At 40.2% G+C, this 22,839-nt stretch overlaps 1 protein-coding gene across 1 annotated transcript in view; it reads left to right on the top strand.

Annotated features, from left to right (window-relative positions):
• The window catches only part of LOC129624674 (ATP-binding cassette sub-family C member 4-like), a 160,010-nt gene extending 145,709 nt beyond the window's left edge, over positions 1-14,301 (top strand). The window contains 4 exon segments of the mRNA XM_055542836.1: positions 320-349; positions 351-423; positions 7,273-7,407; positions 14,100-14,301. Coding sequence (XP_055398811.1) covers positions 320-349; positions 351-423; positions 7,273-7,407 — 238 coding nt within the window. The 3' untranslated portion in view covers positions 14,100-14,301.
• The last annotated feature ends 8,538 nt before the right edge of the window (positions 14,302-22,839 follow it).

Raw genomic sequence — 22,839 nt, 5'->3', positions numbered from 1 at the left:
CTAATAGTAATTGCAGGAAACAAAGGAAAAACCAAGACATGTTATATGGGGTTAATGTTGTTATGAGGCATCCCGAGAGAGCTAGATTCCTAAATCCAGCTCCTTATAGTTTTAAGAAAATTTGAGGGAAGACTATTTTCCATCATTTAATGAAAAACACTAAATTTCTAAATAGATCTTTTATGCTTAGCTTTTTAAGAACAAGATTATATGTTAAGGTATTGATTTTTAAAAACATTGTAAAAGTATCATGATATTTTAAAGTGTTAAGTCTGCTTTTCCTGTCTTTACTGAACTAAATTACTTTCTTTGATTTTAGTACTGATAAGTTAATACAAAGAAAAATTCATGAGAATTGCCCAGTGCACTGTGATAACCATCACACACAGGTTGAGCAATGTCATTGACTGTGAATGGATATTGGTAAGACCCTCACCATTTTAGTTGTTTTCATTTATGTTCAATTTCTCAACGTATCCTTCCTTGTAAAGCTTGATAGGAACCTCCAGTAATGTAATTTTCTCTTAGTTTCTCCTATCTTTCCTAAAAAATTGTTGTTATTTAGTTGCTCAGTCATGTCTGACTCTGCACAACCACATGAAGTTCAACATAACAGGCCTCCCTGTCCTTCACTATGTCCCAGTTTGTTCAAACTCAAATCCTTTGAGTCCATGATGCCATCCAACCATCTCATTTTCTGTCATCCCCTTCTCCTGCTGCCTTTTCCAGTGATTCAGCTCTTTGCATCAGGTGGCCAAATTATTGGAGCTTCAGCATCAGCCTTCCAATGGATATTCAGGGTTGATTTCCTTTAGGATTGATTGGTTTGATATTCTTTCAGTCCAAGGGACTCTCAAGAGTCTTCTCCAGCACCACAGTTTGAAAGCATCAATTCTTTGGTGCTCAGCTTTCATTATGGTCCAACTCTCACATCCATACATGACTACTGGAGAAACCATACAGCTTTGACTAGACAGACCTTTGTTGGCAAATTAATGTTTCAGCTTTTTAATATGCTGTCTAGGTTTATCATAGATTTTCTTCAAAGGAGCAAGTGTCTTTTTAATTCATGGCTGCAGTCACTGTCTGCAGCAATTTTGGAGCCTAAGAATATAAAGTTTGTCACTGTTTCCCCATCTATTTGCCATGAAGTGATAGGACCAGATGCCATGATCATCATCTTTTGAATGTTAAGTTTTAAGCCAGCTTTTTTCACTCTCCTCTTGCACCTTCATCAAGAGGCTCTTTAGTTCCTCTTTGCTTTCTACCATAAGGGTGGTGTCATCTGCATATCTTAGGTTATTGATATGTCTCCCGCAATCTTGATTCCAGCTTGAGCTTCATCCAGCCCAATATTTCACATGATGTACTCTGCATATACATTAAATAAGCAGAGTGATAATATACAGCCTTGATGTACTCCTTTCCAAATTTGAACCTTATTTGTATTTCTTGCTTTAGAAATAGAGATAATGTGTTTTATTGTACTTCCCAGATACTACATTTTTACAAATTGAGAGTTTATTATAACCCTGCATCATTTACTCATTCCATGTCTCTGTCTCACCTTTTGGTAATTCCCATTATATGGCAAACTTTTTCACAATCGTTATTGTTGCTCTGGTGATATGTAACATCAGTGTTACTGCTCTAACTTGCTGAAGTCTCCTCTGTTGATTAGTATTTTTTTTTAGCAACACATTGTTTTTAGGTTAAAGTCTGTACATTGTTTTCTCAGACATAATGCTATTGCATACTTGGCAGTCTAGTGTAGTGTAAGCATAGCTTCTGTGTGCTCTAGGAAACCAGAACATCCATATGACTCACTTTACTGCCGTCTTCACTTCATTCTGGTGTTCTGGAACTGCACCCACACTGAGGGGTGACTGTACCTCATTCCTTTCAGGAAAACAGGTGATTGTCTGTTCTGCAAGCTTTAATGTGGACATAAAGATGAGTCAATCTGTTGCAAAGACTGATGCTCTAGAGGGCGGGTGACCGACTTCAAGGAGTAGCTGGGGAAGTGAAAGATGCTGATGAAGGGCATAACCGACAGGGTGGTCACCATAAAGTCCTATCATTGCAAGTGCTTAAAGTATAATAATTACATTTTGTTGCACTAGTGAATACTTCTGCACAAAGATAGACGGATGTGTTTTTTTAATTCTATTTTTAATTGATGCTAATCCATAAAAATCTATTTTTGTTATAAAAAAGCAATAAATGTGCAAAGTAGAAATAGGAAAATAAAAGAAAATCTCATAAAAGGAAGATTACAAAATACCTACTACCAGAAAGTAACAGTTTCATAATGCTATAATATTATTTGGATAACACTAGAACCAGTTTAATACTTTTTATGCAAAACAGAGTATTTTATCAGCAGAATTTTTATTTATTCTTAAAAATTCCCCATGTCATTTATTAATTTTCTAAAGCTCCATTCTTAATAGCTACCTAAAATTTCATCAGAGAGATAGAGTAGAAAGTGAAAGTGAAGTCGCTCAGTTGTGTCCGACCCTCAGTGACCCCATGGACTGCAGCCTTCCAGGCTCCTCCATCCATGGGATTCTCCAGGCAAGAGTACTGGAGTGGGGTGCCATTGCCTTCTCCGAGATAGAGTAGAATTAATCTCTAACTTAGACATCTATTTATTTTCCAAATAGTCACTTTTATCAAAAATCTTGAAATGATTAGATGGATATGGGTTTGTTCACTGTAAGTAAATCAGAGAAAGGGTTTGTTGGGAAACAATTGAAAGCTTTGTTTATCTGTTGTCTCTCCAAAGGGATTTACCCTACTTTGGCTCATTAAGCACCATTCATGTGTCAGGCTTAGAATTCTATTTCACAAAGAAGTTCTCTCAATATTAAGTTTATTAAACATGATGAAGTCATAATGACAGCTAATATAATCTTCTTTACTTTCTCTGTTGCCACAAAACAGAGGAGCAAGACAGACAAATTAGAAATGCTCTTTATCCTGAGACTCACCACTATCTCTACACTAGAGGGTTCTTACTGTAGTTTTCAGGATTAGCTGGGTGCTCGTGACCTGCTTTCTCTGCAGCCAACAGCACAGCTCTTCCCTCCAGTCTCTGCTCACTGTAGTCTTCATATCACCCGGATTCTTCCTGGTAATGTGAGCAAAGGAAGCATGTGACAATCTGCATTTGCTCTAACAGTATTGTTGTCTGTGATCAACATTTTCACTGTCTCTAGTTAGAGTATTCTTTAGCAATGAATGATGAAGAACCAAAAGCAGAGCCAAGAAACTCAGATCCCAACTCTTCTGTTTATAGTCAATTTATGGTTCTATATTCTTTGTTTTTCCCTCAACTCAAACCTCTTAGAATTTTCTCACAGAGTGAAAGCCAGAAACTGTTGTAACATCCCCACCTAAAAAGCACAAAACAGCTCATACCTAACTAGAGTTTTACTTAAATTCTATTTTTCACTTTCATGGAACTTTTCTTTCATAAACCTGCATGGCTACAATTAGAACACTTGAGAAGAAAAAAACTCTCTCAAAAACATGCCACGAGATTTCATTCAGGTTTTCAGAGGAGAGATAACTAACACTGAGGTAGAAAGCATAGTCGGGGAGAAGAAATACTTTATGAGGGGTTTGCTTATGTGCAAAAGCAACAGTTTTGAGAGAGCAGCTATGGAGGTGACTATGACCCAGCCTTCGTTATTCCCCTGGTGAGAGAATGATTTACTGTTTCAAGACCTAAGAAATTATTTTGAGTTAATAGTTACCACATTGTCCAGTCACTGAGAAAATCACATGCACTATTTTACCAATGAGGGACCCACCTTCCAGGGTTGGACAGCCGTCCTGTGTCATCATCTGGTGGCCAAAGACAGAGGTCTAACTCTCAGGTCTTTCCCCTCACAACTCTCCATATTGCTAAGTGGATCTATCTCTGTTATTTGTCATCATTTCCCAGCATCTTTCTTATCAGGCTTTTCTTCCACCCTCTCCTGTCCCCCATCTCCCGGTATACTCATCTATATCACTGATGACATCCTGCCTGTGAAAATGGGTGAAATTACCTTATAGTGGGTCAATTTCATCTTTATGTCTAGGACAGCTACTGTGAATATCTGCACATAAACCACTTGATGAACACATCTTCATGGAGCTTATGTAACTGGCTGACTCATCCAACATAATGTAATTTTACTTAACCTACTAGAGCTTGATAAGTAATTCAAGTTTCGGGTTCCAGGAGAGGTCCTGGGGTTCAGGGATTGTTATCATACCAACTTGAATATGTGATTTAGTTTATAGTTTAACTTGGGTTACAGGAAGAGTGGGGGCAGAGGAAAAATATAGCAACCTTTTCTTATAAAATATGTTAAAAATTCAAAATTATACCTATTTTTCTATACATAAAGAGAATTTGGACTTGCTTTATGTTTATTTGTTCTGAAATACCTAGAATCTTTGATCAAATCAGTAAATTTAAAGGCTAAGTTGATAAATTTCTATTTCTGGCCTTTTCTGAGTCTGTGTCCCATCTCAGCTCTTGTAGCCTCTGACGTGAGCCTTGGCTTTTAAGTTTGATTAGGTCCCATTTGTTTTCGCTTTATTTCTTTTGCTTTGGGAGAGTTATCTAAGAAAATAGTTGCTGTGATTTATGGCAAAGAGTCTTTTTTTTGTTTTGTTTTGTTTTTAATTTTATTTTATTTTTAAACTTTACAATATTGTATTGGTTCTGCCATATATTGAAATGAATCCGCCACAGGCATACATGTGTTCCCCATCCTGAACCCCTCTCCCTCCTCCCTCCCCATACCATCCCTCTGGGTCGTCCCAGTGCACCAGCCCCAAGCATCCAGTATCATGCATCGAAGCTGGACTGGCGACTCGTTTCATATATGTTATTATATATATTTCAATGCCATTCTCCCAAATCATCCCACCCTCTCCCTCTCCCACAGAGTCCAAAAGACTGTTATTACTCAGCCATTAAAAAGAATACATTTGAATCAGTTCTAATGAGGTGGATGAAACTGGAGCCTATTATACAGAGTGAAGTAAGCCAGAAAGAAAAACACCAATACAGTATACTAACGCATATATATGGCAAAGAGTCTTTTGCCTGGGTTTTCCTTTATGAAGTCGCCCAGTCGTGTCCGACTCTTGCAACCCCATGGATTGTAGCCTACCAGGCTTCTCCGTCCATGGGATTTCCCAGGCAAGAATATTGGAGTAGGTTGCCATTTCCTTCTCCAAGTTTTATAGTACTCAGTCTTATATTAGGTCTTTAAACCATTTTGAGTTTATTTTTGTGTGTGGTATAGGTGAGTGTTCTAATTTCATTCATTTTCAGGTGTCCAGTTTTCCCAGTACTATTTACCAAAGAAGCTTTATTTTTCTCCATTCTTGTCTACTTTTTCATAGGTTAATTGACCATAGATATATGGAGACCAGTGTTTGAAAACTGCAGTTTTTCTTATTCAACATCGGGAAGAATAGTTTTGTTCTATTATCCTATGCTTAAGTAAAACTGTACATTTGAGGCATCTAAATTGGTATGCCAAGTTACAGAACATTTAAATTATTATGTGGATGAGACAGATTCCGTTATTCTTGGACTTGTTTGAGAAAGCTGCCCTTAGCAATGATTCACAGTAGTAAACAAATGATTAACAGGAAAATTGCCTTTCTAAGGCTTAATAAATGTTTCTAATTAAATACAAAGGATGAAATCAATTGAAATACCTAATGTGGAAAAACAACCTATATCTTGTTTAGAGTTCCAGAATATTCTCTTCTTTTTAAAAAATTTAATTTTATTTATTTATTTATTTTAGGCTGTGCTGGGTCTTCCTTGCTGCACAAGCATTTCTCTAGTTGCAGTGAGTGGAGCTACTCTTTGAGCAGTGTGAAGACCTCTTATTGTGGTGGCTCCTCTTGCTGCAGAGCATAGGCTCTAGGCATGTGGGTTTCAGTAGTTGTGACACATGGGCTCAGGAGTTGTGGCTCGTGGACTCTAGAGCACATGCTGTATAGTTGTGGCCCACACACTTAGTTTCTCTGCACCATGTGGGATCTTCCCAGACAGGGGATGGGACACATGACTCCTGCATTGCCATGCAGATTCTTTTACCACTAAGCCACCAGGAAGCCCATGCAGCATATTCTCTTAAGATGCATTTACTCTAAACATGACCTAAGTGAAGACTTGAGTGCTGATTATCATCAGAACTGTTTTTATAATTATATCATTGGGCCATTTATTTCAGACACTTTTTTCTCTCCAGAACCATTAACCAAAGACACTAATAAGCAGAAAGGCAGAGTTAAGAGCCCCTTCCTCTCCCTTTCAGTTTCCATTTACCAGACTTATTAATGAGCAATAAAAGGGGTGAAAGGCAGGCAGTTTAATAGAGAAAGAGAAACAAAATAAGAAAGATATTAATAATTTGTGAAAAGAGATTCAGATCCTACAGATTCAGATCCTAGGCAGTTAGACTGGGCTGCCCCATGTGCTCTGAAAGCTGAGATCCCTGGAAATCAGAGCTCAATTTCTTACTTGCTTCTTTAGTCTTACCAAAGACAAAACTGGATTTCTAGAGATTTTTTCTGTGCAGAGCAATTCTGTAAAAGCTGCTTCTATACCAGCTCTTTTTGCCAGCCTTCCACTCTCAGAACAAACCACAACCACAGCCAACTTCTAGAAGCATCTCAGCCTCTCAGACAAGGGATTCTGTTCCTCTCAGCAGCTGACATAATCCAGAGCCCTAAAGAAATTCTGAAAGTGTTTTCATTTTTCCCTAAATACTGCTCAGATTCTCAAATCAACTTGACAATTAATTTGTGGCCAGGGCTCTGCCCTCTGGTTTGTATGACGTCACCCTACTTTTTAGATAAATGCAGCTTCATTTTCTGCAATCAAGATATTTCCCAACTCTGTGTATCTGTATAAATTTCCTCAAAGCTCACAGCCTGAGAGCTAAAAGCACTAACTAATGATAACAACCCCAAATACCCCGGGCAGAATATAAGATGCTACAGAGTGCCAGTAATCCTAGTGTAACACTCATTTTCCTCCTTTCCAATAATATTGTAATATTAAAAGTCAGGTGAGGCCTTTGCCCAGTAAAACAGTAATCAGACCATTTAAACACCAGGCAGTCCTACCACCCACACAGAGTCTGTCTATTCTCCCTGTCCTGCCCCTTTTTGAAATATTGTCTGGGCTATAATATGGTACTGAGAGATATTGTGTGCTAATGGATTTCTTTCTGCTGTTAACAGGTTTTGGATTCAGGAATATATAGAGAACCTGGAGAGCCACATAATTTGCTGCAGAATGAAAACAGCCTATTTTACAAGATGGTGCAACAACTGGGTGAAGCTGAGGTCACTGCCCTCACTGAAAGGGCGAAATAGGTGAGCTCGCTGCGGGGAGTTGTAATTAAAGTTTGTCTCCAGGGTTCAGTCTTCACAATCTCCACTGGTGGTCTGATAACAAGCACTCTGTCCCCTTATAAGTCTCCACAGAGGAAGTCTCATGGTTGGGTCTTAACACATGTCAGGTTGAAAGCAGGTCTGCCAAGATTCTGCAGCAGATTTGGGGGTGGGGTGGATGTGTGTGCTCCTCTGTGTGTGCACAAACGCACCTGAGAGAGAGATGTCAGATTGGACTTTCCGCAGTTTGGACTCCGGGTTCAAATTCTCATAAAGCACAGAAAAGTCATTTTGCAAACCCTTCACATTCATTCTGATTGGTGCTCAGCACATTTGTATTAAAAGTGCTATCAAGGAATATCCAGGAAATTCAAGAGTTTAAGGGAAAACAGTTTAGAATATTTTGGCTCTAGGAAGATCTACCAGGGAAAGGTATAGCTCTCTTCTGTTTTCTAATCTGTAAGGAAAACATCTACCTGATATTATCACTTTATCCCTAATTACTTGTTGTTTAGAATTAGGTCCAGTTTCCCCCTCTATGCTTCCTGTACCTTCTAGAAGGTGAAATTGTCATCAGGACAAATCAAGAACTCACAATACCTTAACTCTATAGTCAGAATGGTGCTTGAAGGTTTACAAAGCACTTTCTCCGAGATGGGGTGTGTAATGCACTGTACGTGGTGTGAGGAAGGTTCTCAATGGGTAACATTCAGGTCACGTGACACCTTCCTAAAAAAGGTGAGATGGTAACTGAAGTCTGGTTTAAGAGACTTAGCCATTGTCATACAGCTGCCTGTAATTCTTTCTGGAACAAGGCGGGAGTGGGTTGATGAGAAGATAGAGGGAGGAAAGAAAGGTTTGGTATTCTTACCCCTTGACATTTGTGGTTCATGGTGGGATGAGGCTTCAGCTGCATGCTATAGGCTTACCCATTGAAAATTTATTTCTGGGTATTAAATTAAGGGTGTATTTCCCCTTCTTCATGCTTTTCTGCATGTCCCAGATTTTCACTTGTGGGTAGAATAATTACTAGTGTAGTATTTAAAATACGTCTTAAAGAAAACATGTCCCAGTATCTTAAGTACTTCTATATGAAAGATTTATCTAAAATGTGGTCTAAGTTCCCTCTGTCACTGTCTCTTCTCAATCCTCCTTAGAAATAGAGGAAATGCAGAGCAGGACCTTCCACTGCTCATAGGATAGGAAATTGCCTGGGTCACAGAGCAGGCTGAAGAGCTGTGGAGTTAGAGTTCATACCTAGGTTTAGAAACAAAGGAAATCTGTGTTCTGAACTTTTCATATAAGTACTATATTGTGTGCAAATCTTGAGAAGTTGAACAAAGAATTCTATGATTTTTATGCCTGAAATTCACAGAATGCTTTCATCTACTAGAAGTCTCCCAGTCAGACCTTCCCTCCTAAGACCTAGAGATTCCTAGAGACCCAGGAATCTCCAAAACCCTTTTGCTCTTTTGACCTCAGGCATTTCATATCAAAAAGAGATGTACCCACCTATGTGCCACAGTCTTCATTTAAAGCCTATGCTATCATTATATTTTATCTAGACATTGAGTAATGAGAAATAGATCACAGAATTTTAGATCAGTCCAGATCATATAAGGTAATAGGATTCAACACCTTCATTTTACAGGTGAGGAAACTAAGGCCCTTAGAAGGAACGTGGCCCTATGTATGAGACTGATGTTAAGCTAATTTGCAGCAGACTCAGAATTAGAAATCTGTTCTTTCAGTGAATGTCTTAAATCAAGTGTAACATACACATGGAAGCAGACTTAGATCATAGAATTAGAAATCTTGTGATTCCTGGCCTAATAATCCTGCACCTACTCTAACAATACTAATGATGTTACATTTGTGTAGTTCTTTAAAATTCATTTTATATTGTTCTCACATGTATAATTTCATGTAATCTCATGAAGGTCCATTTTTATCCATGTCATGGATGAGGAGAGTGGGTCCAGGACTCACCTAAGGTCACAAAGCTGGTCCGGGGAGCACAGAGGGGCAAATGCTTGGGGAGGCTGAGAGCTACCCTAGGTACTGTGCTCTGTGTCAGGTCTGAGCACACTGCTCCTTTCATGTGGTAGCCAAGGTGGGGACATCACCCAAGTTCACAGAGTGGCAGGACCTCAGTCTTGGATTCCAGTCCTGCTGCTGGGTCAGATCACCTCTAAGGAAAGAAATACATTTCTTAATTCTCATCCCAGTTGAATATCTTCTTGTCATTATTTCTGCATCCTCTGCATCATCTTAGGTGAGCTGTCAGATTATCAGTTTTTTGAATGTGCAAGCATCAGATACCAATGCATTGTTGAGAGCTGTAACACTGAGAACATTAGCCTAAGTCAACAAGGTTTTCACTCTAATAGAGCAGAATTCATTCATCTGAAAAAAAAAAACAAAAAAAAACAAAAAAAAACAAACAACCACCAACATCTGGGGAAAGGTGCTTCCAAGTCACATTTTTTTTAAACATAAAGTTCAGGTGAGCTGATCACTGTTTGATTAACCCCTTTGGATGATCCATGAAATAGCAGAGAAAGTGCCTTTTAGATACATAAAGCTGAAGGGTACATTAGTTTGCTAGGACTGTCATGCAAAGTGTCACAGAGTAGGTGACTTAACAGAAACTTATTTCCTCACATCCCTGGAGGCTGGAAGTCTCAGGTCAAGGTGTCAGCAGGGTTGGTTTCCTCTGAGCACGCCCTCCGTGGCTTGGAGATGCCGTCTTTTTTGTCCTCACATGGTCTACCCTCTGTGTGGGTCTGTGCCTGATCTTCTCTTCTTATAAGAACCCCAGTGTATTAGATTAGGACCCACCTGTATGGCTTCATGTTAACTTTATTGCCTCTTTAAAGACCCTGTCTCCAACTACTCACATTCTGAGGTACTGGGGGGTTTAGGACTTCAACCTGTAAAATTGGATGGGACAGTTCAGCCCATAACAAAGGATAGATGCCTTCCATTCATTTTGTTCTGTGATGAAGCAGACCTGGTTGAATTTTCTGAAGTTTCTTTGTTCCCAGTGTGTAACAGAGATGTCATGTTGTCTATTCATGAAATCACCTAATACAACCAGAAGTTATAAAACCCTAATGTGCTAGCTCTAGGCACCTGGACCAGTTTGAATAGATGGAGGAGGCACTTAGGATCCACGTGGTCTTGTCTCCCCAAGGTCTCTGAGCCTCAGGTCCTCACCTGTGTGTAGAGAAGGGATTACAGCCCTGCCAACTTCTTCACAGTTATTACAAGGATCAAATGAGAGAGCAGATGATTAAGTGCTTTGAGAATATAGGGTTTTACGGTGTGAAAGTGGGATCATTTTTAAAAAGACTGTAGACAGAAGCCTTGTCTCCCAGTAATAAAACAAATATAGTTCTTCTAGAAAGCTTTAAGTTCAGTTCAGTCACTCAGTTGTGTCCAATTCTTTGTGACCCCAATGACTGCAACACACCAGGCCTCCCTGTCCATTACCAACTCCCAGAGTCCACCCAAACCCATGTCCATTGAGTGGGTGATGCCATCCAACTATCTCATCTTCTGTCATCCCCTTCTCCTTCTACCCTCAATCTTTCCCAGAATCAGGGTCTTTTCAAATGACTCAGCTCTTTGCATCAGGTGGCCAACGTATTGGAGATTCAGCTTCAACATCAGTCCTTCCAATGAACACCCAGGACTGATCTCCTTTAGGATGGACTGGTTGGATCTCCTTGCAGTCCAAGGGACTCTCAAGCGTCTTCTCCAACACCACAGTTCAAAAGCATCAATTCTTCAGTGCTCAGCTTTCTTTATAGTCCAACTCTCACATCCATACATGACTACTGGAAAAACCATAGGCTTGACTAGATGGACCTTTATTGACAAAGTAATCTCTCTGCTTTTCAATATGCTGTCTAGGTTGGTCATAACTTTCCTTCCAAGGAGGAAGCATCTTTTAATTTCATGGCTGCAATCAATATCTGCAGCGATTTTGGAGCCCCCCCAAAATAGTCTGTCACTGTTTCCCAATCTATTTGCCATAAAGTGATGGGACTGGATGCCATGATCTTAGTTTTCTGAATGTTGAGCTTTAAGCCAACTTTTTCACTCTCCTCTTTCACTTTCATCAAGAGGCTCTTTAGTTCTTCTTTAATTTCTGCCATAAGGGTGGTGTCATCTGCATATCTGAGGTTATTGATATTTCTCCCGGCAAACTTGATTCTAGCTTGTGCTTCCTCTAGCCCAGCGTTTCTCATGATGTACTCTGCATATAAGTTAAATAAGCAGGGTGACAATATACAGCCTTGACATACTCCTTTTCCTATTTGGAACCAGTCTGTTGTTCCACGTCCAGTTCTAACTGTTACTTCCTGACCTGCATATAGGTTTCTCAAGAGACAGGTCAGGTGGTCTGGTATTCCCATCTCTTCCAGAATTTTCCACAGTTTATTGTGATCCACACAGTCAAAGGCTTTGGCATAGTCAATAAAGCAGCAACAGATGTTTTTCTGCAACTGTCTTGCTTTTTCCATGATCCAGTGGATGTTGGTAATTTGATCTCCGGTTTCTCTGCCTTTTCTAAAACCAGCTTGAACATTTGGAAGTTCATGGTTCATGTATTGCTGAAGCCTGGCTTGGAGAATTTTGAGCATTACTTTACTAGCGTGTGAGATGAGTGCAATTGTGTGGTAGTTTGAGCAATCTTTGGCATTGCCTTTCTTTGGGATTGGAATGAAAACTGACCTTTTCCAGTCCTGTGGCCACTGCTGAGTTTTCCAAATTTGCTGGCATATTGAGTGCAGCACTTTCACAGTATCATCTTTCAGGATTTGAAATAGCTCAACTGGAATTCCATCACCTCCACTATCTTTGTTCATAGTGATGCTTCCTAAGGCCCACTTGACTTCACATTCCAGGATGTCTGGCTCTAGGTGAGTGTGAGTGATCACACCATCATTATTTTCTGGGTCATGAAGATCTTTTTTATACAGTTCTGTGTTTCTTGCCACCTCTTCTTAATATGTTCTGCTAGATAGCTTTAGAGACTCTAAATCAGGGATCCCCAAACACTGAAGTTCCTTTGCAATATTCAGTTCAGGTATTTCAGACCATGAAGCAAAGTCCTTTTCAGTTAAAAGTTGCTAAAAATAATATTTTTCTTTATAAAAATTATATTGAGAAGGGTTATAAAGAAAGGAACCAGGTAATTTTAGAAAGAATATCAAGCAGTAGAAAATGAAATTATTTTTTTTTCCTTTTACTTTTCACCAAAAGAGTACATAAGGATATAATCAGAAAATATGGCTAGGTTAATAAAATGGAGGAGGGTGATGGTATGCAATTAACCCGCCCTCCCAACCCCTACCAGAAGCTTTATTTTTAAATGCTTCCGTTACAATGGAAATAGCTTCAGATTTCAGCCAGTGAGGCTCAAGCATTCTTGGAGGGTTTATTTTTCTCCTAACTTAAGTGACATTAAGTATATAGCATTTCGTATGCAGAGCTGTTTGGGGGTAGCAGGTTATGTTAGCAGCAAGAGAGTAAGGAAGTGCACTTACTATGAAGGTAGGTGTCCTAGTGCTTTTCTGTTTCGTGTGTGATTCTCTCTCACAATAACTTTGTTTACAGCATCCACAAATGCACTTGCAGTCAGGTTTTATAAAAGAGATCTGAATCATATGTCTAAGCAACCCACAAGCAACTTTGTGACACAAGTCAGCCTCTACTAGATGATATATTTTCTGTTTTAAAGACTCAAACGAAACTTTTCACATTCCTCTTTGAGGATAAAGAGTTACACTTGAAGTCATTTTTTGCCCAAACACATTCAGACATAAGGCTTCACAAGCCCTGACATTATTTTGTTATGTGCATCTGTTAAGGAACTGAGATATAATACAGCTACTGAAAACTGATGATGATTGTGGACCTTGACAGCACTTCCTTTCCTTTGTGTTCTGATTATACACTGAGAAAACCGGTATCTCTTCCAGTTCAGTTAGAATTTGGTAGAATTCAAGAACTCCAAGGCTTGGCAGAGATTTGGCCTATTATTGGGTATCATCTTCCATTTTAGAGAAGTCTCTTGGCTGAGTCATTGTTAAAGCGTTTGATTCTCTTTTCATTCTTGGGACCCACCATCCACAGGTCACATTTCTATAGGCTCTATAACTGCTTTGCCACACAAATTGAACACCAGGATATTCATACATATATGCCAGTGTTTCAGTTCTTGTCAGTCAGAGTTTTTAAAATATAAAGATTACAACCTGATATTAACATCCGAATCTGTTGTGCTCCTTTTATGTGTGAAAATGAGAAACCCTGTTGAGGTGCAAGATTTCTTATCCTCTTTGTTACCCTGTTTTTAATTTATTCCAGGAAGTAAAATGATTTTGCTTATCAATTTACTGTAGTGATAAAGCGTATCTGTGAATCAGAATGATCAGAAATCTAGGAGATCTACAGGTTGTTTGGCATTTAACCCAGTCCCACTAAAACCTTCAGTGGGTTTTTCTTCCTCCATAGAATAAATACAACCCTGTTTTTTTAAAACTGTGCCTCCAATAGTGATATGATTGCTTCACATGAAGAAGGAAACCTAGAAATGTGTTGCCTCAGGAGAAGGACGTTAAAACTTTTAAACATGTTGTTTTTGTCTTTTTCTCCCTCAGGTGTATTTCCAAAGGAGATAGCCAGATGTTACTCACAATTACCTTGTGGTTATGAATGTTTCCAGCGGACAGCCCTCAGCCTGAACAATTTTTGAGTCAACACTGTGACTCTCCCATGAGTTCATGCCTATTCCAAAGGCTTTTTCCCAATAGGTTTTGCACTGCATAAACTATATTCTACTTTTTTTACACCAGAAACAAATATTTATACTTTATGTTACTTCTCCAACTTCACTCAATGATTTCAAGTTCTTGAAAAAGGATTTATTATATTTATTTATATGTTATAATGTTTTCTTTCTTATGCAAATGAAAGGCACTGCTGCTGCTGCTGCTGCTAAGTCACTTCAGTCTTGTCCGACTCTGTGCAACCCCATAGACGGCAGCCCACCAGGCTCCCCCATCCCTGGGATTCTCCAGGCAAGAATACTGGAGTGGGTTGCCATTTCCTTCTCCAATGTATGAAAGTGAAAAGTGAAAGTGAAATCGCTCAGTCGTGTCCAACTCTTAGCAACCCCGTGGACAGCAGCCTACCAGGCACAGGCCACTGATAAAAGCCGTGTCCCAGATTTTGTGTCTTGAGAGACTCCAGAGCCAAACTCATTTTCTAAGATTTGAGACAAAGTTGTCATAGATGGTTTTTTACTGTTCCCAGAATTACATATTACTTTCTGATTTTATCAGGAATTCTGTTTACTTGAAGACTGTGTGAAGTTGCTGTTTTGTGTCATGACTTCCTTTAACATGACTAGGATCCATTTTTCCACCAAAAGACCTCTTTTGGTTAAAATACTGCAGAGAAACCTGATAGGAAAAACATACAATATACTATAGTTTAAGCAACCAAAGGAGAAGGAAATGGCAACCCACTCCAGTGTTCTTGCCTGGAGAATCCCAGGGACGGGGGAGCCTGGTGGGCTGCCGTCTATGGGGTCACACACAGCCGGACATGACTGAAGTAACTTAGCAGCAGCAGCAGCAACCAAAAAAAAAAAAAGATATATGGTTAAATACAGAAGGACAATATTATATATCCTTCTAAGAGAGAAGGAAAAGAAAATATGCTTTCTCAAATTAGGAGCCCTTCTAGGGGATTTGCTAATGAAGAACAGACATGTGCTAGACTGTCTTCTAGATAGAGGATTTTAGTTGTGTATGACTCTTTGCAACCCCATGGACTGTAGCCTACCAGGCTCCTCCCTCCATGGGATTCTCCAGGCAAGAGTACTGGAGTGCGTTGCCATTTCCTTCTCCAGGGGATCTTCCCGATCCAGGGATCAAACCCGGGTCTCCTCCATTCCAGGCAGACGCTTTAACCTCTGAGCCACCAGGGAAGCCCATATATAACATAAAATCTGCCATATAACCATTTTTAATCACACAATCCAGTGGCCTTAATCACATTCACAGTGTTGTGCAACCATCATTGTCTGGGTCAGGTCAGTTCAGTTCACTTGCTCAGTTGTGTTTGACTCTTTGCAACCCCATGAACTGCAGCATGCCAGGCCTCCTTGTCCATCACCAACTCCCAGGATTCACCCAAACTCATGTCCATCGACCATCTCATCCTCTGTCATCCCCTTCTCCTCCTGCCCTCAATCTTTCCCAGCATCAGGGTCTTTTCAAATGAGTCAGCTCTTCGCATCAGGTGGCGAAAGTATTGGAATTTCAGCTTCAGCATCAGTCCTTCCAATGAATACCCAGGGCTGATTTCCTTTAGGATGGACTGGTTGGATCTCCTTGCAGTCCAGGGGACTCTCAAGAGTCTTCTCCAACACCACAGTTCAAAAGCATCAATTCTTCGGTGCTCAGCTTTCTTCACAGTCCAACTCTCACATCCATACGTGACCACTAGAAAAACCATAGCCTTGACTAGACGGACCTTTGTTGGCAAAGTAATGTCTCTGCTTTTTAATATGTTGTCTAGTAACTTTTGGTAATGATGTGCTTCCTATTCAATGTGTTATTTCTGCAGAGTCATTTTGATAAGTTTCATTTTTCTAGGAGTAGCTCTGTTTCCTGTGAGTTTTTGAGCTTGATTGGCATAAATTTATTCACAATATCTTATATGTTTAGTCTTTGCAGCATCTCTAACTGTGTTCTTTTGGCTTTTTAATTTTCTTTGAGCCTTATTGTTTTATGAATAATCTTGCATAAATTTTTCCTATTTTCAAAGAATAAATTTTTTGTTTGATTGCTGCTCTTTCTTTTTCCCCAAGTTCATTGTATCATTCTTTCTTTCCTTCAACTTTTCCTTTACTTTGAGGTTTTTTTTCTATAAATTCTTAAATTGGAAACAGATTAATAATTTCATTATTTTTGTAATATAAGTCTATAAAGCCAACTCCCCTCCCCCCAACTAAAACCCACTTTAACTGCAACCTGCAAGTTTTGGTACTCACCACCAATCTATAGCCATAGTATTATATATTTTCTAATTCCTAATTTAATTCATTAACTATATGTTTTACCCATGAGTTATTCATAAGTATAATGTTCTCTAAATTTCAAATGCTAATTGGTTTTTTCTATTAGATGGACCCATGTGGAACTGCTAACTTTCAGCCTTTTTATAAGCCATACAGTGGAACTTTCATGTGGTTCAACCTAATAGTTTACTTTTGTTATTAACAACATAATGTCATTTTGGTCAGACAACATTAGATTGTGGATTTTAAATCAAAGGTAACCACATTTACACAAAAAGTCCTTGTTACCCCTGCTTTGTATTTTATTTGGGGGGTTTAAAATGTTATAAGTATATGTGTAATCAGTAATTTTCAAATAAAAGCCCTCCCCGAGTACTGCAGTGTTTTCTGACATGTGTTGCAGGCTGGTTCTCTAGGATGCAGACTGGGATGGAGTTTAGTGCTGGGATGAGTATCAGGAGTGCCCTTGGGATCAACACTTGTGGCATCAGAAGGGAATAGACAGGATAGGGCAGAGGGAAAGATCAAGATGCATCACTGGCCAGACGACCTTAACTGAGCCCATGGAGAGCTGGAGTGAAGGTAGCCCTTCAGGGTTATCCTGACATGTCCAGTGGCCAGGTATTTATACCTCTACCCGGACGGGACATTGCATAGAAGCTGCCCCCAGAAGACCTGGTGTCTGAAGACTGCCCACCTACAGCACTTCCAGCAACTGGAGAACGAGTCCTTGAAGGGAGGTCTGGGCAGCCCATCTCCATGTTATGCAACAGCATGTGTCACAGTTCCAGACATGGGTGATTAGGCTGTGCTGTGGGGAAACTCTTGGTGACGACACGTAAGTCAAAACGATGATTTAGTGATTCTTCTCAGTGCCCTTTGGTCCAGAAAAAGTACAGAAGGTCCATGTAGAGGAGACAGCCTCATCTCTAGGCTCAGCCCAGTTGTCACCCCTGCTAGGAAGTCACCTTAAGATTAATCCTTGTCCTAGGTAACCTGGATTTCTGCAATACCCTGACCACCTCTCATTTGTTAAACTGAACCATCTTTGGTTAGTGCCCTGTTGTCACCCTCTTGAGATACTTCATCTTTAAACAAGGGTCGCTGTTCTTTCTGTTTTGCACTGGGTCATATTAATTATGCAACCTGTCCTAACTATGAGTATTCATAAGCATTCTGTTTTCTTATAAAACTAAGTGAGAAAAAGACTTTAAACTGTGCCCTATTCACTTTTAATTCCATCTCCCAGCATGGTATGTGTCACATAGCAGGTGCTCCATAAGTGTTTGCTGAATGCATGGATGAATGAATGGTATCTGAGAACAAATCTTCCTTCACAACTTCATAATTTTGAAGTTTTAAGAGGTAGCCTGGGATAACAGAAAGCCCTGGTTTTGGAGTCAGTCACAGATCTGCACGCCAGTTCTTTCTCTACTACTCACTAGCAGTGTGAGCACCCGAAGAATGTACTGTCCAGAGTGGGACACTTGAGAGTGAAAGGAAAGCAATAACCAGCCAAGGTGCCAGGATAATAAACTGGCACCATCCTTGACAAAATGAGCTCTGGTCACCCCATAGCCATGTAGCCATAGTTACATGCTTGGGTAAGTGTCTCAACCTCTGAATCTCAGCTTCATCTGGAAAATGAATATAGTTTCTGTACTTCAGTTCTTTGGTTGGTACGATGGATGGACCAAGAGCATCCAAAGGCACAAGGTGGAATCATTGACCTTGGTGATTCCTAATTAGCAGAAAAGGAGAGCAAGATGGATGTGGATGAAGGTAGGTTTGTAGATTGTAGAAGATGTATTTGAGGAGGTTCTCATTTAATGGCCTAAACCAAACTGTTCCTCCTTCACATATAAAAATAAAATATGCACATGAGGAGCACATGCTCTAGAATCAGGCTTTCAGGGACAATTACTGGTTCCTCTGGGCACTGACTGAGATTGGTTATGATTCTGCTACATGCTAATTGTGGGCTCTTAAGATTAGGAAGCCCACTGTGTCTCAGTTTCTTTGATAGTTGAAATGAGGTTAGTACAATTCTCAGAGGGTTGTTGCAAAGGTAACTGTGACAGTGATACTCACAGCATGGCCTGTGGGCTAGGGCCAGTCTATGGCCTGTTTGTAACTATGTTAGAAATAAGTACAGGAAAATCAAGAAAACTAGACACATGCAGCCATCTGTCATTGCTGTGACATCTACACTCAGGAGGGATGGGATCCTGAACAGCCCAGAGACCAGTGTGAGTGTTGCACTTGCAGAGGGAACGTGCCCACGACTGAGCTGAGCACTAGCCGTGCTCAGTGGATCATTGATTAGGTTGCAATAGGCTGAAAATGTAAAATTACATAAAACTGATTCTTAACCCCAGACAGGTGAGAAACACTGCTTTTGAACTATGCTGGATTTGTGATTAGCGCCCCATCAGTACTACCCTCTACAGCACTACCCTCTTTATTAATTGTTACCATCATATTTATGTTCAAAATTAGACCACACAGGCTTCCAAAAGGCCCTATTATACATTATCGATATTTTTAATAGCATTAAAAAGTTAGAAATAATTAAATTCCTGTTCACGTTTGGAGGGCTTTTTTTTTTTAATCTAAAAACAATACTATGCTTATATTTATACTGACGCTATTGTTGAATCAGCAGCATAGTCCTAATGTTGAAGAAGGTCCCTGGAAATGCAGTAGATCACTTTAAAGCCTTCAGAGTTTATAAACACAAGGTTTTATGTGTAGGCTGTTAATTTTCCTTTAAAAACAGAAAGAATGTGGATTAACTGAGCTTTTGTTTTTTTAAACGTAATGTAGTAAGGAAAATAAATTTTCCCCCAAAACTAAAACAGCAATGTGTGCTGAAAAGCTGGGAGAAATACATATTTTTTATGAATTTAGAACTAAAAAATAACATTACTAGAAGGAATGACATGCCTGAGTTCAGTGAGACCTCCGTCTATACTCCAGGCCCAGATGACTTCTCTTAGGAGTCAAAATTGGGATTGTGTAATTTTTTAAGAAGAACAAAGATTAAGATTTTAGATATACTGAACATATTTTACACAAAGTTTACTTTGGATGGTTCTGACTAAATTCACTCTTCACTTAGCAAACATGCTCACAATTATCCATTCCAACTGGTGAAAGCTTTGGGTATTCCAAAGCAGTGTTTAACTCAAAAGCTAATCATATTTAATTATGGAGGATATTATGTAAAAAATACTTTTAAAATTAAATTTTGCAGAATACCTAGACAAAAAATGAATCTCTGAGATGGATTTTATATTACATTAGAAATATTGTAAGTAAGTAATGATAAACAGAGGACTGAAGGTTTTTAAACCCTATCTTTTACAACTATAAAATATTTATAAATCCATGAGTTTATACTGATTCTGATAAGACATAAAATAGACAGGAGGAAGGGTAAGCTCTTTTTTGCAATAGAATACCAACTCACAAATGTAGACAGGCTGACAGAAAAGTATCATATGGCAGCCGTCATAAATAATTCAGACAAAATTCATCATTGGCTGAATATACTGTGAATGTTTGGGGGTTGGAGGAGGCATGGCATTTTTATAGACTCAAAGTATCTTCCTTGATTAATTCTTTAGGGAAGAGTTGTATTTTTAAAGTGGAAAAATCTGGCAAACACCAGACTAAGCAGAGTAAACATTACTAATAATGAACCTACTGACACCCTTGGAATTTTTTTCTTGCTTAAGCATAACTGATTTACAATGTTGTGTTAATTTCTGCTATTCAGCAGTGATTCAGTTATACATATACATACATTGTTTTTCATATAAGTTAAATAAACAGGGTGACAATGTACAGCCTTTTCTTTCCTCTTCCCAATTTTGCCCCAGGCAGTGGTTCCATGTCTGGTTCTAACTCTTGCTTCTTAACCTGCGTGTAGGTTTCTCAGGAGACAGGTAAGGTGGTCTGGTACTCACATCTTTAATAACTGTCCACAGTTTGTTGTGATCCACAGTCAAAGGCATTAGTGTGGTCAATAAAGCAGAAGTAGACGTTTTTCTGATCAGAGGCCATATGGCCCGCAAAGCCTGGACATGTTTTGACTTCCTGTTTACAGGAAAACTCTGCCCACCCTGCCCTAGGGCTCTGCTATTGAAGCATGGACCAGCAGAACTGGCTTGGTCTGGAAGGCTGTTAGGAACATGGAATCTTGTCTGTACCCTAGACCTACTGACTCAGAATCTCTGGATCCCAGGTGAGTCCTGCTCACATTACAGTTTGAAAAGCACTGGTTTAGAGTCCCTGCTCGGGTCATCCTGTGGTTGCACCCTCCCCAGGTGCAGGCAGCCAGAGAGGACCAGGGGGTGTGGCCACCTGGAGCCCCGCCCCCTCCAGGCCGTGCTCTGAGCACCTGGACCCTAGAACCCCTGCTCCCAGCTCAAAATTTTGAGCTGTGCCTAAAATCCAATTCTGCCAGTTATTAATAGTTAGGAAGGTGTACTGACAATTTTGTTTGACTGATTTATAACTTTTAAATATTTAAGCATGTAGTATGGGCTTCATTTATACTCTTGACCAGGGACCACAGATGTGAGTGACAGGTGTGTTAAATGCTTCTCAAAGTGTGTTCAGAGGACCCCCTCCATAAAAACCCACTGGGTTGTTGGTTAAAAATTCAAATTCCCAGGCCCGACTTGTGTAACAACCTGGATCAGATCTTTGGGGCTGGAGCCCAGGAACCTGAATTCTGACCCCTCCCCTGGTGACTCTGATCCACAGCAGAGCTACAGGAGCACTTGTAATGGAGGGGGGAGGGGCATGGAGAAGAGCTGCCCCAAGGGGTGGGAAGCATCAGGAGAAGAGGGAGGTCCGAGGTCAGAGGAATGTGCTGACCAGGAGCTCACACTGTTGGGGGCCTGCGTGAGGCACTCCGCCCATGGCAAAGGTCATGAGGAAGGAGGCTTGACATACGCAAAGGTGGGATCGAGCCTCAGGAGTCCCCCTGGAAATTCTCGAGCATCTACCCCCATAACCAGAGCCTGTCTACTTTACTACTTTGTGCTCTCACCTACACCTCTGGCTTTACGGGGGGCTGTCCCCCACCACCTCTTTCGGAGAAGGAGTTAACTTAGAGCTCCAGTTAATAATAATTCCTGGGCGTGATAGGAGTGTTTTAACCTACAAACTCCTCTGAAGGTTCTCTAGCCTGCCTGACAGGCTTGTCCGGCCACATGTGATTGCTCACAGCCTCCCAACTGTGAGAGGCACGAGATGCTTTAAACCTTCTAAAAACAGGTTCTTTAGAAAAGTTAGAAAATTATTAGTATAAGTGTAATGGGCTGATTAGAAATTGTATTGGTGAAGGGTTTTTCATTTGTTGAGCCAATGTTTACTGCTAAGTCTCCACATCCCCTGCCCTTACACACATTAATGAATATATAGAAGAAATAAGTATTAACCTTTGATATAAATCACGTTAGACCTTAGGCTAAGTAAATTCTTTCCTTAACTAAAACCCAATACACCCTCACCCTATAGGAATGTAACTTTATTTGGGTGGCATCTGTTTTAAGAATAATCACCCCTGGAGAAATAAGTGTCCTGGTTGACTGACTGCTGTCACAAGGAGAGGGTCGTAAATTGTCAGCAGGCCCCCTGGCCAGAAGATGATGTAACACCCCTAAGACCTCTGTATACATTTGTATGAAGCACCTGACTTTGATAAAAGTCAGGACTGCTGACCCCGCGTGACTTTTGCATAACATCTCAGTGTATAAAAGTAGACCATGGAAAATAAAGAATTGGGATCAGTTCCTCGAAAGACTGGTCTCCCCATGTCTCTCTCTCTCTCAATCTGGTTGAGTCTCCATCTGGAGCGCGGAACCCACCATGCTTACTAATTATGCCTAGGCTTCTAAGATCCGACCGGGGAGGCCTCAGTGTCTCCTCTCCTTCGGGAGAATGGAAGGACGCCTGCGGCCTACGTAAGTGGTGCAAGCTTCTTGTCTTGAAGTTTTATTGGTCCCCCGCGTAAACCAAGCTACTCAGCCTCTTTTCTCCACTGAATTTTCCTACTGAGCTATCCTTATTCCATTACTCTTTATATCCTTAATTAACGTTTAATTAAGCAGTTGTTTCCTGACCCTCGCCTATGCTGTCACTCCTTCGAATACCCTGGATCAGCTGGGGCTGGACCCCGGCATCACACCTTCTTGCTTCTCTCATGATTCTACTCACAACCTGGCCTGACCCCACCCCCTGGAGCTAAATGTAAGGAGAAGCTTCTAGAATGGGACCAGAGTGTCTTTCTGCCAACC

Source organism: Bubalus kerabau, chromosome 12 (genome assembly GCF_029407905.1).
Source record: "Bubalus kerabau isolate K-KA32 ecotype Philippines breed swamp buffalo chromosome 12, PCC_UOA_SB_1v2, whole genome shotgun sequence".
Classification (NCBI taxonomy): Eukaryota; Metazoa; Chordata; class Mammalia; order Artiodactyla; family Bovidae; genus Bubalus; species Bubalus kerabau.
Note: the sequence above shows the minus strand (reverse complement) of the source record. Positions and strands in the feature narration are given on the sequence as shown.